Raw genomic sequence first — 18,674 nt, forward strand, 5'->3', positions numbered from 1 at the left:
CAGCTCACATTACAGATTGCTTTCTTCTGGCTTTAAACTGAGTTGACTTGTTGTACAGTAGCTTCATATTAAGATGTTCCCCTTTCCTGTACTGGATAGTGCACTGTTTCATAGCATGATCGTTTGATATCACTTTTACATTTTTTTTTTACCCAAGGCAGTGAAGTATTTTTCTTGGCATGTCTATTTGTGTGCATAGCGTACATAGTGCCTGTGATTATAGGTGTTACATGTAACGTTACCAAGGAGGTTACATAGACTTGCATATACCTTGTAACAAACTGAGTGATAAATGTATTCAGGTCTAGTTTGGTAGTTAGATAAACGCTTTCCAAAGGCAAAGTAGGGTTAAACTGGGCACAGATATAGAAGATACTGGAATAAAATGGGGACAGATCCCCTGTCTTGTACTTTCTACATTAACTGCACAATCAAACAAGCTCCCTGGTAGTAGGGCAAAGACTATGATGCAAATTGTAAAATGATAACGAAATTTAAAAAAAGGACATTTACAAAATGTTTCATGTTTCCATTTGTGATCATCTTAAGACAGCCTTCAATAAAGAAAGTATAGAGGACCACTTACTAAGACATAAGCACTAAACATGAACAAGTTACAAAACTGCTTAACAGTTGCACATTGCTGAACTTCTTACTTGCTTTTTCTGATAAAACTTTAAACCAGCATTTTCAACTGACAGCATTCTGAATATGAATGGATGGGAACCCCATCTACATATAAACTGTAAGAAAAAAGTAAATTATCATATTAAACATCTAAAGATAAATGCCTGAAATACATTTTTCTTGAACCAACCACATCTTCTTAATCTTTAATAAGGACTTTTTGACAAATACAAATGTATACGTTATGCTTTTGCAACTTTTGTCTTGATACTTGTATTTGTGTAGCTGGCAATGATAACATTGAACACTTCAAATGACTTTTTTAATACATGTACAGTCAAACCTGTACAAGTGACCACCTCTACATCATATGGATGTGACTACATCATGGTGGTCCTTTTGATAATTTTTACCATTGACACAAGCATTAAGAATCCTGTCTTTAGTGACCAACTGTCCTCATAGACCAGATTTTAATCAGTCCCTAAGTGGCCTTCTTGGGCAGTTTTGACTGTATTATGTCTATGTAGCTGGTCATCATGACAAAAAACACTCCGAATGACTTTATAATATCTGCTGACTTATTTACACAAGTACATGCCTCTGTGTGGATACAACATTAACATTAAACTACATGCTGTGAACTGTATGCTTCCTTTTCAAGCAGCACATGTTTGAGTTTATCTGTTGCTGGCATTTGTTCCGGGCGCAATGGACGCTTCTCCTCCAGAAGAACTGTCGTGGGGCGGGCTCTGATGGGGAAAGGAAATATGTATTTGTCAATGAGTGTTGTTTGTGGCTGAGGCAAAATGGTTTTGATCATGGTACATGTTATTCTTGTATGTCCACATCTTGAGACCAATATAATTGTAATCAACTGCATGTTTAAAACAAACATGTATCAAGGTGAAATACACAACACAGACTTCATAGGTGCGTTGAGATGCATACTATCAACAACAAAAATTCAATTCCAAAGCAAACTGTGGCAAAAGTTGAGAAAACTTGAGGTCTGCAGACAAAAAGATTGTAAAATCTCGAACTTCTGAATTTGGTATTCAAATTTTCAAAAGCAGCTCACACGACTTGCACTCAACTTATTCCATGGAAGCCTGTGTGATACAAGTTACATTTAGAGGCCGATGTAATACAAACATACAAACCGGTCTGGAAAACCCGTATCAAATATTATCACAGACCAAGTACATGTATGACGTAAAAACTGTCATTACGCAGAAGAAACCTCACCTTAACATGGATTTGGTTCTTCAGCATGGCAGAACGTAGGATAAGAGCCTGCAAAAGACAGAACATTTAGAATCTGTCTTCTCTGAACAACCTCTCTATACACAAAGGAATACAGAGAACGTACATGTAACAGCATGTGAATCCAAAGAGCAGGTAGCAGATAACACAAATTCATATCCTGGACATTTTAAAGTAAATATTTATCAAGAGGACATTCATGAAAACAGAGTGTTGTGAGGATATCTGAATCTATCAACTTAATAATAATAATGGGTTTTTATTCAGAGAACATTTGGCAGCCAAGTGCTGAATTACATGTTCTGTAAATTAAACTTCCTTAAACTTTGTGTATCAAGGTGTTCCCTTCGCTCCTCATACTTACTGGTTGATCTTCCGGTGCTTCTCCGTGGATCTAAATCCAGGATCCTGATGGGTTTTTAAAAAAATTTTCTAAACTTTAGAGGTAAAGTACAGTTCACCTAGCTGTAGTCTTTTCTTGGACTCCTATACACACAAGTACATGTAGATGTGACATATACTTAGTGAACAGACCTTAGTTCTCCTCTGATAGGCCTTTCCCATGCCCAGGGCCTTCTCAAACGTGGTGCTCCTCTGGTCCACATCTCGGGCGTACAGGATCTGTGTGGGACAACAGAAGGGAGGATTGAAAACTGGCTTTATCATTACCAAACAACTTACCGGTACAGGAGTGAACCATGGAACAAAAGAGCTAGAACAATGTAAATGCCATAATGTCACTTATTCTGGAATCAAATTGATGATATGGGAAAAAAAACTTCTGAGCTTTTATTGTGCATTCAACTTCTCTAGGACCTGTTGTTGTATTGCACTAATGATTAAGTATCACTAAATATCATCATCATATTCATCACTAAATATATTCAATGAAATTTTTTTTAACCAGATGGAATGGAGCTTCAATAACATAACAAATCAGTCTTTGTCTCATCTAGAAAATTCTATGTACCATATGGTGCAGTCCCTTTGTGAGTTGATAGGTGGCACCAATGTACAGTACAAGACAATATAGCTAGCCATGCTCCTTGTGTGAAGTGGAAACTGCAAATTCGATACAGGGAACCGAAAATATATACGTCACTATTATGCACAAAGCAACATGGATTCTTCAGCTTCATTTCCTTAGTACAACTACAGAAGCTGTAAATGAATTACCTAGTAACCAGTTGCCAAATATCATAATGATTAGGTGGTTACCGGTTAGGTCTTGAACTGTCAAAAGAATGATGACACTTTGGTTCCTTCTTTTGTACTGCAGTTGAACTTGCAATGTTTGTAAATGTCATGTGCATATATTTGTATGTCACTTTCTACGTATGTCCAGTACCTTGTTGTGAGAGTCAATGCGTGCCTGGATCTGTCCATCCAGGATGAGCTGCATGAGTTCGTCCTCCAGGGCGGCCAGCGTGGTGTTGAAGGCTGCCGCCATCTTACGCATGTCTGCGGACATGTAGGGGCTGAAGTACTGCAGGAAAAAACAAGATCAAAGAAAAGCATGAGAAAATTTATAATCTAAGTTAATGAGTAAGCCAATCATCTATAGTATCTTTTTTTAATCATAAATTTGTAGATGCATCAATAATGCAAATAAATAACAGTACTTACAACACCTTACACATTAAGGATCTTCCCACATCTTTGCTCCCAACCACTCCCTAATTAAGGTCAGTGCTTGGTTGAGAGTAGTCAGGGATCCATCCTACTCTTCAATTTGCTCCTCTGGTTGTATCCAAGCACCATACACCTTTCTGAAATTTGATTTTTCAAGCTAAAAGTCGGCTGGTGCAGACCACTTTTAAAGACAAGTAGGCAACCTCGCCGATCAACTCTTAACTACAGATGACCTTGCTGACACGACTAACTCCCAACCATGGTTTGAAGAGGGTCGGGAGGCCATATTTGGGTATATGTATGTGTGACAAGGCTTACCTGCGTGAGGGCGCGGTTCCGGATCATGGTATACAGGCTGTTGATATGTGGAGACAGGTACATGTCTAGTAAGAGATGATCCTGGAAATAAAAAAGGAGTCAGAATATATTTTTGCATGCACATTTGCATTTTGCAGTGACAAAGGGCATAGTCTACATTAATGTTTTAATTTCATTCATGGAAAGCAAACCTTTTAAAACCTTTGTCCTGTTGGACTCATATACATGTATATATGGGTTGTATATTACAGAGCCTGTATGTGGGTCCCGTATATCTACCAGTTGGGAGTATTTTTCAGCTAAACGCATCAAACCGCAGCGAAATGCATCGAATGCGGAAGTAACTATGCCACTTAAGTACAGAAAAAGTCAAGGGAAAATGACCCGATGAAACGATCAAATTAATGAAATGAATTGCATAAAAAAGGCCAAGTCGGACAAGGGGTAAACTCTATTCTAATCTTAATTCAATCTAATTGTGGTGGAAGATCGTAATGTTTTCTAACACTTTCTCATCCTACATGTAGTTGGGGTCATGATCAGAAAATATTACGATCTTCCAATATCTGCTTGGAAATGACAACTCAAGATGGCACCAAGATCTTAGTAATACCTTGATCTCCTCCAGCTGCTTGAGACAGGAGGCGTACTTGGACTCACTGAACTTCAGGATGATGTCTCTTAACTGGGGCTCCAACTCAAGGAACTGCTTAAAGGAGCTGTAGAAGAACAGAAGGCACCTTTATACAACATTACTGTTTTATACAGTTTTTATGTAACAAATTGTTATAGATTGTTATATATGCTGTCCATGCCTGACTCCATTGTAAATTGTAATGTCTTGTCTTTGTCAGTAGGGCTAGCCCTTTGTAAACGCCACAGGCTAGTTGGGAAGCCCTGACTGTGTGTGCGTAACAGCCAAACCAATAAATAGATACTAGTAAACAAAATACTGTGTTATGTCTTGCCACAGCTATTCTATACTTCAATTCAAGGTTTTCTCATGGATGTCAAGAAACAGAGATGGCAGACTTCACCCCCTTCCTCATACCAATTTGAGACTCTTAAAAAATAGCATGCCTGACTGAGGATGTATAGCAATGCTGTATTGTGTACATTAGAACTCAAACTCAAAGAAAAACACACACATAGTATTACATACACACACACATACACACACATACTCAAACACACACACACTAACACACACACATACATACAGACACACACAGACACACACATACATACTCAAATACACACACACACACACACACACACACACACACACACACACACACACCACACATCTGATAGACAAACCCAAAACAATATTCCAGAAGACAAACATGTTGCTGACAGATCAATGAATGCAACATAACCTGTCATGAGTACTCTACATATCTATATTGTACCATATTTTGTAAGAATTTTATAATCCACTGAATGACCACTGTACTAGTACTATGAGTTTTTCTGTAGCCATAAGATACAATGTCATAGAGTCTATTAAGACTGTGTATTGTTAAACACATACATTTGCAAACTAACTTTATTAGCAAAGTTTCAACCACGTTGAATCCCTGTGCACCTCACATGTTCAGCCCCTCACCTGCTAGAAATGACATTTTTCTGCAGCTCCTGTCGATCAAATGTTGCCAGCGCACAAAGTCCGCCGTAGGTGGCTACATTGCTAGGTGACAGCATCTACAGATAGGGAATACAACAGGTTTCTACAGTACAACTGTGTGTAGGTACTATACAGTCACTATTACATGTATATATAATACATAATATATACACAAAATGGGGTCCATGCAATGATCAAGGGCTAATGACCTGCCAATTGCAAAGTCTACATTAATCCGTGCTTATAAGGTTATGGCTGTATAAAATGGAGGGTTGAGATTGGTCCACACAGCCTGGTTTGATTATAATACATCACTACTAGCATGGGGTCAATGGCTTAATAACAATGCTGTAGGCCTAGGCTATTCCATTTCTTGGTTCTCAGTTACATGTATTTCATTGAAAGCAAGTTATATCAAAATCAATGTAAGAATTTCGAAGTAAAAGAACATTTCTAGATGTCAAGACCAATTGTTGTACATAAATGGTGATAAAAACTGCCAAACCTGGTTGGGTAACCCCTGGCGTAGGCAACCATGGATACCTACAGTCACAAGCCACATTAAAACAGTCCAATCCATTTTTACATTACTATTAGCTTAACCCACCCTGTCCTCAGTAACCACCTATTCTCAGCATCTATTTTTCCTCGACCCAAAGAGTGGTTGCTGAATTTAGGTTTCACTGAGGATTCTGTTTTACTGCTTTTCTTTGCATGTAAGAATTCTAATGGTTTATCAGTTATACACAACATGCTTACACATCACACTTACATCTGGGAAGTCACAATGGTCGAAGGAAGCCTGCAGGAAGTACTTAGCTGAGGCCTTGTATTTCTTGGTGGCCAGCTCTGCCAGACCTGGAACAGTGGTACAGTTCAGCAATGTGCAAAATGTACTGATTCAAAGTAATAACAATACAATAACATGTCCAGTACAAACAACAAATTTCATCAAAATCTATCCTGAGATTCTTATATAATTAAGAGCAGCTGTCTGTAAAAACCAAGCATAAGGTGGCCAAGTTCAAAAAATGAAATTTTCTTAGATTTTGTGTGGTGGTAGGGTCTTGGCCCAAACCTACAAAAATAGGAAAGTTTTGGGTCGGAGGTTACCAGTTGCCATGGCAACGGCCATTTTTCAAAATGGCGGATTTTCGCCTTGTGAAGGCCTCTCTCTCGCTCAAAATGGACCATCTTTGGCCTACTGTAACGCCCACAAATGAACAGAAATGTTGCTGCCTCTCACATATTATATCATCCATATCTTAACAAGACAAATGATGTAAAGTGTTGCTCGAAATGTTTTGGCAGTGAGATGCAACAAACGTTTAAAGATGACCTGTTTTTGTAAAATTTCAAAATTGACAAAACGCCATTTTTTGGACGTTTTTAGCAAGCAATACCTCCTTAAAGGGCACTTCAAATTTGTTGATTTTTAGCACAACTCTAGTTTAGATCTTTAAAAATATCATATTAAAAAAGATGTTTGGGTTCTCAATGGGGCGGGCCACAGTGACCCAGAGACTAAGCCATTTTTTCCATCGTAGCAGAATTTCAACCACAGAATTGAAGGTGAAATAAACATGTGCAACTTGGTGATTGAGATAAGAATGACTTTTCTTTAACTTTTTTATGCTGCAAGAAACCTGCCTGGCACTTAGAAAAGTATTTTGTAACAGTTGACGGTTGGTTGCCATGGCAACGGTCATCTTTGTTGTTAATGATGGATTTTCACATGGTTGTATTAGGAAAACATCCCTACCTGCTGATTGCACTGGAGATATGGACATAACTTTTATATTTCCATATAGCTTGGTTTTCAACGTTTGATAGACCAAAAGTTCAAGATCAAGCATTAAGATTAAGAGGGTGTACTAGGGGGTTATCAGAACCAATGAAATCAGAATTTTCATCTTGCTAAATTTTAGTCATTTTTAAGGGGCTTTTTCTAAGTGCCAGGCAGGTTTCTTGCAGCATAAAAAAGTTAAAGAAAAGTCATTCTTATCTCAATCACCAAGTTGCACAAGGCGAAAATCCGCCATTTTGAAAAATGGCCGTTGCCATGGCAACTGGTAACCTCCGACCCAAAACTTTCCCATTTTTGTTGGTTTGGGCCAAGACCCTACCACCACACAAAATCTAAGAAAATTTCATTTTTTGAACTTGGCCACTTTTTCCTCATTTTGCTTGGTTTTTACAGACAGCTGCTCTTAAGTTACTACTACTGGCCATTAATATGCAGAAACACAAACACGAACAGACACACATAGAGACAGACACACCAAAAACAATACAATACATTTTCGCGGAGGTAGAAGACATTAATTTTTACAGGAGGTAGCAGCCATTTAAGCAAAATTTACATACAATTTACAAAATGAACACTTACATGACAGTTTTACCCAGTTCAAAGGACTGTTACAGGTAGGATGGAGGTAGACATCTTTACTAACCTGTATGTGCATGTGGTATTTGAAGCCCTGATAGGAATCTATACAAAGAGAAGGTAATGCAAGGTAATTAACATACTCCATACTAACCTGCAGCACACTTCAGTTTGGTGATCACTGATTGACTCTGGCTGTCACGCTCCCCTTTCTGTAACATAAAAAACAAGAAATCAGAAATTCAATCTACGGTAGCAATTTTCTAAAAAAAAATTCATATTAACTACATGATCAGACAAATGAAATGAGAATTGGCAACAACTAAAGTTCCAATGAAAAATGAATGATGCATACTTGTCGCTTTCATATCACCAAGTTACTGTGAACAAAAACAAACAAACAAACAAACATAGACTTACCTCAGCTATTTCAGGTGTGGCTTCTGCCTTGTTGACATAACTCAGCACGTGGGGCCAGTTCTGCAGTAGGATGCTTACCTGTGGAAAAGACAGTAGATTATCATGCATACATTTACTATCAATGTTGTACATAATGTTTAGCATGTATTTAGAGCATCACCTCCCCACACAATATTTGCTATATACCATACCATTATATGGCCTCTGTTGGTCGGTATATACCATACCACGTAAGCAGTAAATATAAAAATGAATGGTAGCATCCTTATTCAGTTCTACAAGTACATGATTCTAGTATATGTACATGTACTATAATGATATCAAGCTGAATCAAAATCCTTCTCACACTTTTCTGTGTACCTGCATGGTGCCCATCTCTGTTTCAATAGCACTATATACATGTATGTAGCAGGGGGCTAGTCGACTGGTAGTGTTTGACTTGCAAGTGTTTTTCAGTGCTGAGTGCTGAGCCCTAATGGAGGTAGGGAACCTGAGTAATGCACTGATCAGAAGTGTTACTCACGAGCACGGAACTACTGTACACCTGAGACACATGTTGACCATATGCCTGGGGTGCTGGTACAGTAGTCACCTGCTTATAACACTTCAGCACGTTACTTACTAGGTTCCCTACCTTTATAACGTTGAGACACATGTTGACTACATGTTTAGCACTGGTACAGTCTTGTGCTCCAGAGTAATACTTCTGAATCAGCGCATTACTCACTAGTAGGTTCCCTACCTTTATAACATTGAGACACATGTTGACTACATGTTTAGCGCTGGTACAGTAGTCCCGTGCTCGAGAGTAACACTTCAGCGCATTACTCACTAGTACTCCCTACCTTTATAACATTGTCAGACACATGTTGACCACATGTTTAGTGCTGGTACAGTAGTCTCATGCTCGAGATTAACACTTCAGCGCATTACTCACTAGTACTCCCTACCTTTATAACATTGTCAGACACATGTTGACCACATGTTTAGCGCTGGTACTGTAGTCCCGTGCTCGAGATTAACACTTTTAATTAGTGCGTTACGGCTGAGGTTCCCTACCTTTATAACATTGAGACACATGTTGACCACATGTTTAGCGCTGGTACAGTAGTACCATGCTCGAGAGTAACACTTCAGTGCGTTACTTACTAGTAGGTTCCCTACCTTGATAACATTGTCAGACACATGTTGACCACATGTTTAGCGCTGGTACTGTAGTCCCGTGCTCGAGATTAACACTTTTAATTAGTGCGTTACGGCTGAGGTTCCCTACCTTTATAACATTGAGACACATGTTGACCACATGTTTAGCGCTGGTACAGTAGTCCTGTGCTCGAGAGTAACACTTCAGTGCATTACTCACTAGTAGGTTCCCTACCTTGATAACGTTGAGACACTTGTTGACCACATGTTTAGCGCTGGTACAGTAGTCCCGTGCTCATGCGTAACACTTCATTGCGTTACGGCTGAGGTTCCCTACCTTTATAACATTGAGACACATGTTGACCACATGTTTAGCGCTGGTACAGTAGTCCCGTGCTCGAGAGTAACACTTCAGTGCGTTACTCAGGTCCCCACAGTCCAGGTAGTGGTCTCCCAGGTCATCATGGCCACGCCTACAGGCAAGAGAACACGATAAATGAGTATTGTCAGGGGTTCATCTAAAGAGGGGAACAGGAGCGGAGCACCCCATGCCCTGACCATGCCCCCCTCACCCTGAGGAGCAGATTCTCTGACAAGCAATAAAACTGATTGACCAGGAATGCTACTCGGACACATGTGGCCACAGTCTTCAACTGTGATCTGTCGGACAGTAGTTTTGCCCCTCAGGAAGCCAAAGAATGCCCAATTTTAACTTAAAATTCTCTAAAACCCCACACCATCCCCCCCTCGTTTGGTCGCTCTGCTCCCCGAAATGCTCTCCCATGCGATGTTTTTCTAGAAAAAAACTCTTATTGCCGACAGCAGTAATCAAATCAAATTTCAAAATCAATTATACTCCAGAATGTAATCAGCAGCTACAACTCTCTTTCTTACATTGTATGAATAATCAACACTTTCTTATGTTTTCTTTAATACTCAAGGCCATCACTAAAAGGACAGATGGCCACTGCTGAATTAGAGTTAAACAGTACCGGTATTGGGTTCGAACCCAGGATCTCTGGATATTGAGTCTATTATCCTATCCACTCACAATAGGACTGTGTAACATTGAAAGGCCAGAAAGTATATCAATAAAAGAACATTAAATATTTCTAATCTATTAGTAAATGAATGTCCTTAGGATGCAACATAAACAGTAATAGATTGAATGTGATTCATCATATTCATAACATTATTTAATACTTCTCAATACTGTATAATTTCATAATTAATAAAAGGATTGGAAAATCTAATAGATGTTTTCAATGGAATTTGTAGACTTCAAGTACACTACAATGAAGTAAAGAGCTGTGAATATTTTTACAATTTCTACCACACTGCAGAAGTCCTTACCGAATGCTTTCCTTGATGGAGTTGCCTTTGTAGTTCTTCAAGTCAGTGTCCAACTTCTCCAGCTTCAGAGCTGCCTTCTTAGCGGTGGTCTCTACCCAGTCTGTGTCGTAAGGTGGAACCCCTAGAGTCAAACCTGCCACTGCGTCTGGCATGTTAGCCACTACGCCAGAACTGTACAATAAAAATGAAGAGCTTCGTAAGTCAATTGCAAGAAATGGTAAACATTTTTGAAGCAGTGATTAGTGTATGCCACCCACAAATTCAGTCGAATATCTCCCATGTTTATATTCCTACATGTAAGCTCTGGTGTCAGTTCATGATCTAGATTGTATATAAAAAAGGTGGTCAATAACCTCTCTCATAATTATATAGTTTCTGCAAGTAATCTGTTGCCGTAGGTGCAAAAACTACACCTCTTCAATGACATCCTTGTTGAATATGCTGTTGCTCAAACCTATGTACTACATGTATATACTTCAATCCACTTCTCTACTAGTAAGGAAACACAATGACTTTCAATCAGATCTCATGTTAACCTCGGTATAACAGTTATGCTCAGTGTACTTCTTTCTAACCAAAGTGAATAGTCAAGAGGTAAATAGTCAATAAAGGAATGCAAAAGAAATTGGGTTTTAAATTTCATGAGGGGATACTGTAAAATTGACTGCATTTAAGTTCGTGTGCTTTTATTTTGCGCTAAAATGAAAATGGAGTGTTTGTGGTGGTTTCAAGTTTGCGGCAGCGCTATATACTTAGTAGTCACATACTGCTACAGTATTGGACAAAAATGTTTGCAGTGATTTTAAATTCCAGTGAAACAGTCGCCGCGAAAACCGCGAACATAAAACCACTGCAACCATTTCTGCATTTACAGGATGCTGAAGTGAAAGTTTTTTTCCTTACCTGGCGGCTTCCTGTAACTTCCTGTGTACCTGCTGGTACAGGTGGACGTTGTAGGTTCTCTGGACGTAGTGGAGAGCCATCCTGCAGAGTCAGGGTACAAACAACATGTAAACACTAGGAAAGAACTAGAGACAGGTAACATTTACAGGCAGGTACATAACGTTAAATATCTTCACATGGCATCACTCACACACTCACTTACTATCCAGTTTAATGTCTTCTGTTCCCCATCAACTGGGGGTTTGAAGTGCTTGCACATGGTTGGGGGAGGGTAATGGCCGCTCGCCAGGTGCCTCTGTAATGACTGTATGTCCTAACAAATATCTGTATATTCTGTATATCCTATTCAGGTGCCTCTGCATATCCTAACAAATTGTACTGTTCTGTTTTCTCTTACTTAAAACAATCATATACAGTATATGGTGACCAGTCCCTCCAGCTCTGTCCTGCCACTTAATTTGCTACATAATGTAATTGAACACCAGTTCTGCATAATCATAGTACCACTTTGTTAAATTCTATACTGCCATATTGCCTACTGTGCCCTACCTGAGAGCCTCTACCTTCAGCGGAGGACAGTGGTCAGCGATGAACACCAGGCGTTCCAGTCGAGCCAGTCCAGTGTACTGGGCAGCATGTGACTCCAGGTCCTGGAGGGAAGGGAAACAGCAGCGTTCGAAATACCCGTCTGCAATCTGCAAATTGCAGAAAGGTTTTCAAGATTGCAGAAGAAAAATTAAACAACCTGCAATTTTGCAGAATAAAAAAAATCAGGCTCAGAATTCAATGGTTCTCAATTCAGCCAAGGAGGTTACGATATACATGTAGATTTAGCTAGCGGCGCTGTAGATAAACTGAAACAAGCGTCGAGCGAACCTGACGGCGCTTCGCTGCGTGCCGACTGCCTTGGAGGTTCGAGTTTTTTCATGGATTTCCGTGATACTTTCGGGAACGAATCATGTGAGAAAATTTCAAATTTGTGCATTTCCGTCCTAACTTCGCAAATCGGCGCGGCCACGATCCCGGGGTCGCCAAAAGTCGGGGGGAAATTCCCGGATGTTTCTTGTGAGCATGTTGAGCGGCGCAGCGAGCATGCAATTTCTTCCGAGCCCGAACTCGGGGCATGGGCGTGACGCCAGCTGTAACGAAATTGTGGCAACTACATTAGCCGGTGGTCCTTCAAACCCAGATGGCAGCGATGAAGTTAAGAATCACTCGGGTAGATCTGTGAGCAAGGAGAAGGCGGAACATTTTCTCCTGCGCCGAGGCGGTGGGGAGGGGGGCGCCCACGTGAAAAACAATAACATCACCGGGCTGCCTGGCGTCTCCCAGACTGTCCGAAGTCGGAGTCTGATGTTTAAAACCGATAGCGATTTTCAGATTTGTAAGCAAAAAATTATGCTGAGGCCAAGGTTTGCATGAGGCTTTTTTTTAAATTTTGTTTTTAAATTTTTTTCAAATCTTGTAATTTTTTTTTTTCCGTGGGCCGTGGCTGTGATTTTTGACACAGGTCGTGACTTTTGACACATCTCATTACGCATCAGAACACGTATTCCTCGCAAGGATATAATGTCCAGGTTGTTGAATGTTTTTTCATTACACGTACTTAAATTATAAACAAATATCTAATTTGATTAATTTTGAAGAAACACTTTTACGCTTTTATACGCTTTTGCTGTTTTCGACATTCATTTGATTATTTTTCACACACATGTATGTTATTCCTGTTTCAAATTTTGCTAGTAGAATTAAAGATAGAGTGAGAGAATAACGAATAAGAGCAATGTTTCAAAGCTAGATATGATATGATGTAAATATAAGTAGGCATTACTAGTATTAAGTTGAGAAGGTTGTAGCATGGAGGCTTTTGTATTTGCAGAAAATATTTTCAAATTGCAGAACAAAATTTTGGCATTCTGCAATATTGCAGAACACTGAAAAAAAGTATTTCTACCACTGAACAGGCAAGTTCAAGTCTGAAATTCTGTGTCTAGCCTGACTAAACCGCACTTCTAGCAGAGGAACCAATTAAAGTAACCGCCCTCTAGAAGAGGGGCCAATCATAATTGACCCCAGCCAGCGGGACATTGTGTAAACACAGGCTAATTCTGTGTCTACCTTCTGCTGGGTGACTTTTTATTAGTAGTACTAGTAGTAGTAGTAGTAAGGCATTATGTACTAGTAAATGGGTACTGACTGCAAAAATCATTTAGGTACAGATCCAAAATACCAGAACAAAATGTTACAGTACCACTACCCGTCCTGAACAGACTTACATTGTAAACTGTCCATGTGTATAACTTTTTAACTAAGATATTTTGTAACTATTCAACAATTTCAGCTCGAAAATTTTGCACTAAAAAGAGATTTTGAAAAATATTGTAGGGCCACGTACAGGTACATTTTGTACAGGTTCATGTCCGGACATAGGCCTAAACCTCTGTACTGGTATGTGCACAGGTCGGTACTAGTATTTGTAGTTGTACCTGTTTGTGACTGTAAAATAGAATTATCAGATCAGTAGGTACAATGTAGCAACTGTAACTGTTGTAGAACATACCAGTGAACATGACTCCACAGTGAAGGTGTGTTCTGGTTGGTTGTCATTCTCCTCAGGTGGGGCATCGATCTGCATGGGCTCCACTGGAGGCTGGAGGAAAAGAGGTTTAGCCAGAAAAATTCAATTTGTTGGCTCTCACAGTCTCAGTTTTTTCAAAATAAGTGGCGTTTGATTTTGAAGATCAACATGAAACAGAAAGGAAATTCTGTACCTTGGAAAACAGATTTAGACAGTGAATACACTGTAAATATTGAAATTAAATGTTTCTGGTGGCTTTATTCAATTACTGTTGTGGTTTTTGCTGCGACATCACCATAAAGAAATCATGACACCGTGAACTACTGTACCACACCTAACTGTTCCAACCACAAACGTAAAACACAACAGCATAACTCTTCTTTCCCCTTGACTCCAACCACAAATTGAGTCAGGAACTGCGAGAAAATAAACAGAATATACTAAGGTCAGATCTAACTTCTAAGTGGTCTTGTGTTTAACTTTAATCTATATCTTTACCGAACGGTACTTTAAAATGACAGAGAGGCAAGAAAATGATGGCCTAAGGTCCAATGATTTACATTTAATTTCTTCGTATATAGCATGTAATTATTCTGATAGCATGATATATAAGGAACTACTTCAAACAAAACTGAATTACGTTCATTACAACATGACCTTTTCAAAGGTGAGAATATTAAGTCCAAACGAATTTGCTTCTGGCGTCCTGATACATACATCTTCATTCCTATTCCATATACAGGGAGACACTCTAACTGAAGTTTAATTTTGTTACTTAGATATTTATGGAGCACCTTATAAAGCTGCCAACTTTCAAAATGTTATAGCAAAATGCAATGTATATAAATGTAGCTATAAATGTTGGCTGTCTTATGATTCAAATTTGGGTTAACAGGGTTGAACAAGTATGGTTGCCCGATTGCCCGGGGCAAGTGAAAGTGCTGTTCGGGCAAGTGGATGTCCTCCCCCACTTGCCCGATCGGGCAAGTAAGATTTTTACATGCAGTCTGTTTCAAAACAAACTTTATTCCAGTGAAAGGATCACAAAAACACCACACAACAATGCATCTTATCATTATAAACTACATTTCTCTCAAAATATTCCAAAAGATTATGAATTCAACCCATAACAGGACAATTTGGCTCACATAGTACATGTAAACAAACACCCATGGCTCTCCCAGTTAGTAGACCTGCTGGCATGAAACTTTGCAACATCAAATCCTTTGAAACATGATATCCCTGTGAGCACTCCCTCAATGTCGCATTTTCCTTCTTTCACTGAACAGCAACATTGGATATGACACACTCTAAGGGTTCCCACAACATTTTAACTGAGTTTATATTCAGGATATTTTAAATTTCTGTTCAACTTCTAAATGTTAATACTGCAAAAAATCATTGGAAGGTGTTGTTTGATGTACATGTATGGATTGATATTGACTACTGTTATCAAAAAAATACAAACTTCACAACAATGATTCAATACCGGCCATATCATTTTATTTCTGAAAAATATGTGAAGCAACAAATGAAATTGGTGTGGTTTAAGTTAAAGAAGATATGTTGTAACATCATGCTTCTTGTTCAGGTCTTTGTCATTTCCCGTAATTACGGTCATGACATCCACACAGCTTGGTCTTGTAGTTAAAACTTTGCTGTAATTACATGCTTAACAAGACGTTTGTACTGAAAAATAACAGAACTCATTACTGCAAGCAAAAATTTCATTTAGATTTCGGGCAAGTCAAAAGTTGGTTCGGGCAAGTAGATTTTTTTTCTACTTGCCCGATAGGGCAAGTGAATTTTTGAAAACTTGTTCAACCCTGGTTAAGGCAAGTTTATTGCCTTAGAATTCCAACAGCAGGGGTTCATATCTATAGTTCCGCTGTGGACTGAATGCAACCTTATTTTTTAACTCTGTACGGAGGTATTGATTTCGTTGTTTCTGTCTGTTTGCTTGTTTGTTTGTCTGAGTTTCCGTAATCATTTCTGTATACTATATACATATATAGACATGTGACAGGATGTGAAGGGTAAAAGTTCAGAGTTGCTGGGAGTGACAGGCAGCGGAGTTCATACTAGTAGCTGGTAAAATTAGTCATAATAGCTGACATAATAAGCTGACAGACATGATTCCATGTCATGGAGTCAATGGTAGGTAGGCTACTAATTCACAAAGCATTATTTAATCAGGCTATGTCTAGGTGTCACGAGTTTGTTACAGCACTGGAGCGCAGCTTGACTCTACTTTATTGTGATATAGTAATGATGAAGATATTTCTTTTCCTGGGCACTTGAATTTGAGATAGGAATGGGAAAGGACGTACATTGTATTTGCGATTTAAAGGTGATGGTTGAAACAATTCTGTAGTACATTTAGTAATACAAGTAACGTTAACAACGTTAATTGGAAGAGTAATTTGCACCTCTTGCAGTTGCACAATCATGATTGCAGTGGATAGGTCACACAAAAATGAAACCACAGCATATCATTTTTAGAGTAATATTTAGTACTGAAAACGACTTATTTTTGTTGACTTGGACATGCCCTGACAGGTTGGCAAAACTATGACTGGCAAAATCTCAAATATCACTATACGAAATAAGTCAAAATATCGTATATTTTTCACCAAATTATAAGACATCCCAAATCAACATTAGAGTGATTTCCTCTTACAATGAAGTGCACTCTAAACAGAGAGATGGTCACTACATGTTACAAGTGTATTTAGCCAAAAAGAAACGCCTACATGAGTATATTACCGTATCATTAATTCATACGACACATGGATTATATTATTCCATGACAAAGTAAAATTTCGCCCCCCTCCCCACACCTTGTCTACACTAACCGCATGCAAAAACAAACATAACACCTACCTGGAACAGCATGGACTGTACAGGGAGAGGCATGGTACTTCCTGCACGCCTTCAGTACTGTATGCACCAAAGTAAAACAATAAGGAAAGCCGTAGACAGCCTGATCACGAATAAACACGCTTCGTAAAAATTAGAATTCCTCCAAGACCGCCCGGCATTGGTGCCTTGTAGAAACTAGCCGCATATTTGTATGGAGCATACGTTTAGAGAAAAAGAAATCTATCAAAACTGTTTTCTAATTTCTATAACCATAATTGTACAATAAAAAAGCAAACAATGACATATTATCTTGAAATAGATTCTTGAATAGAAATATTTAGGAAGGTTTTGACATTTACTGGTGTTTCAGACTATGTTGAATAAGTTGCTAACGAATCAAGAGACATTTATTTTTAGCGCGAGTTGCCGGGAGGATTTGATGCGAGATTTCTGATTTCTATGACTTTTAATTAAGTTTTTTATAAGACTATTGCTGAATTTTCAGGAATTGTTTGATGTTAACAGCATAAGTATTAATTCAAGCTTCTGTTGTAATGTTATCAATCCTTAAAACCTCTAGGCTAGACTACAGAGGGTCTGACTATGCGCAAAGTTTGCCTAAAAATTATATTGTTGATTTGAAGTGATCGATTGGAAAGTGATTTTGCCTGGAAGTTTTGGATTCGAAATTTATTGAGAGCCATAAAATTAAGTAGCTAGTGGACAGAATTAGAATTACATATTATGCCTTGTTTCACCTTCACATGCATATATAATCTTTTAATACTAGCCATTGACAATTGTAGTTTTAACTGTGAACTGGGTCATTGCAGTCCTAGTCGTTTTTGTTGCACATTTTTACATTTTAATGTACATGCACGTGAAGACGGGGCAATTATGCAATGAGATCTGTCTTTTGCTGAGATCATGGGTTTGTAGAAAGAGCCATCCAGTCCTGATGGCGGAAAACACGGTCAAGTATTGTCAGGGGGTGGAAAAACAGAAACCTTTTCTGTGTGGTTGCGCCCCCTTGCAGAGAGCGATAGAAGTACAGACAGTCTGGTGTGTTTCCAGACTAAGTATATGTCCCATATGTCCTAGATAATTGATCATTCCAACCTGATGAAGGATGCAGAATTGACTGGTAATTTTTTTTAGACTGTTTCATTTCATTTATTTTATACAGGGAAAATACACTCCTGTAAGCCTGTTTTTCAGGTACCCCTGGTTTCACAATACAAAAACACAAACTGCGAGTGATTACACAGTAACAATAATAACCAATAATAAAGCCATGTTACATACAGTACAGATATTTATTGTTGTTAGAACATAATTTACAACTTTGATTACCATTATTTAATTACCGTTTTATACCATCCACAGGTGAGACAATGACCATACCTGCCCACCTGTGTCCTGTAATATGCTCACCTGTGTCACATCTTCTCTATACCATCCACAGGTGAGGGGATGAGCGCACCTGTGCACCTGTCCTGTAAGGTGCTTGCATGTTATATACATGTATATGTACCACCCACAGGTGGGACGATGAGCAT

At 38.8% G+C, this 18,674-nt stretch overlaps 1 protein-coding gene across 1 annotated transcript; it reads right to left on the minus strand.

Annotated features, from left to right (window-relative positions):
• Window positions 1–267: 267 nt before the first annotated feature.
• LOC136439700 (COP9 signalosome complex subunit 1-like) lies at window positions 268–17,322 on the minus strand. Its single transcript, XM_066435239.1, has 16 exons — window positions 17,137–17,322; window positions 14,236–14,325; window positions 12,225–12,325; window positions 11,676–11,756; window positions 10,773–10,943; window positions 9,757–9,892; window positions 8,277–8,354; window positions 8,011–8,068; window positions 6,243–6,328; window positions 5,453–5,547; window positions 4,457–4,562; window positions 3,844–3,924; window positions 3,242–3,379; window positions 2,428–2,514; window positions 1,876–1,923; window positions 268–1,379 (listed from the first exon to the last, which is right to left on the minus strand). Exons 1-16 carry the CDS (start codon window positions 17,167–17,169, stop codon window positions 1,308–1,310), a joined length of 1,461 nt encoding a protein of 486 aa, XP_066291336.1. The 5' UTR covers window positions 17,170–17,322; the 3' UTR covers window positions 268–1,307.
• Window positions 17,323–18,674: the final 1,352 nt, after the last annotated feature.

This window comes from Branchiostoma lanceolatum, chromosome 8, assembly GCF_035083965.1.
Source record: "Branchiostoma lanceolatum isolate klBraLanc5 chromosome 8, klBraLanc5.hap2, whole genome shotgun sequence".
NCBI classification, from domain to species: domain Eukaryota; kingdom Metazoa; phylum Chordata; class Leptocardii; order Amphioxiformes; family Branchiostomatidae; genus Branchiostoma; species Branchiostoma lanceolatum.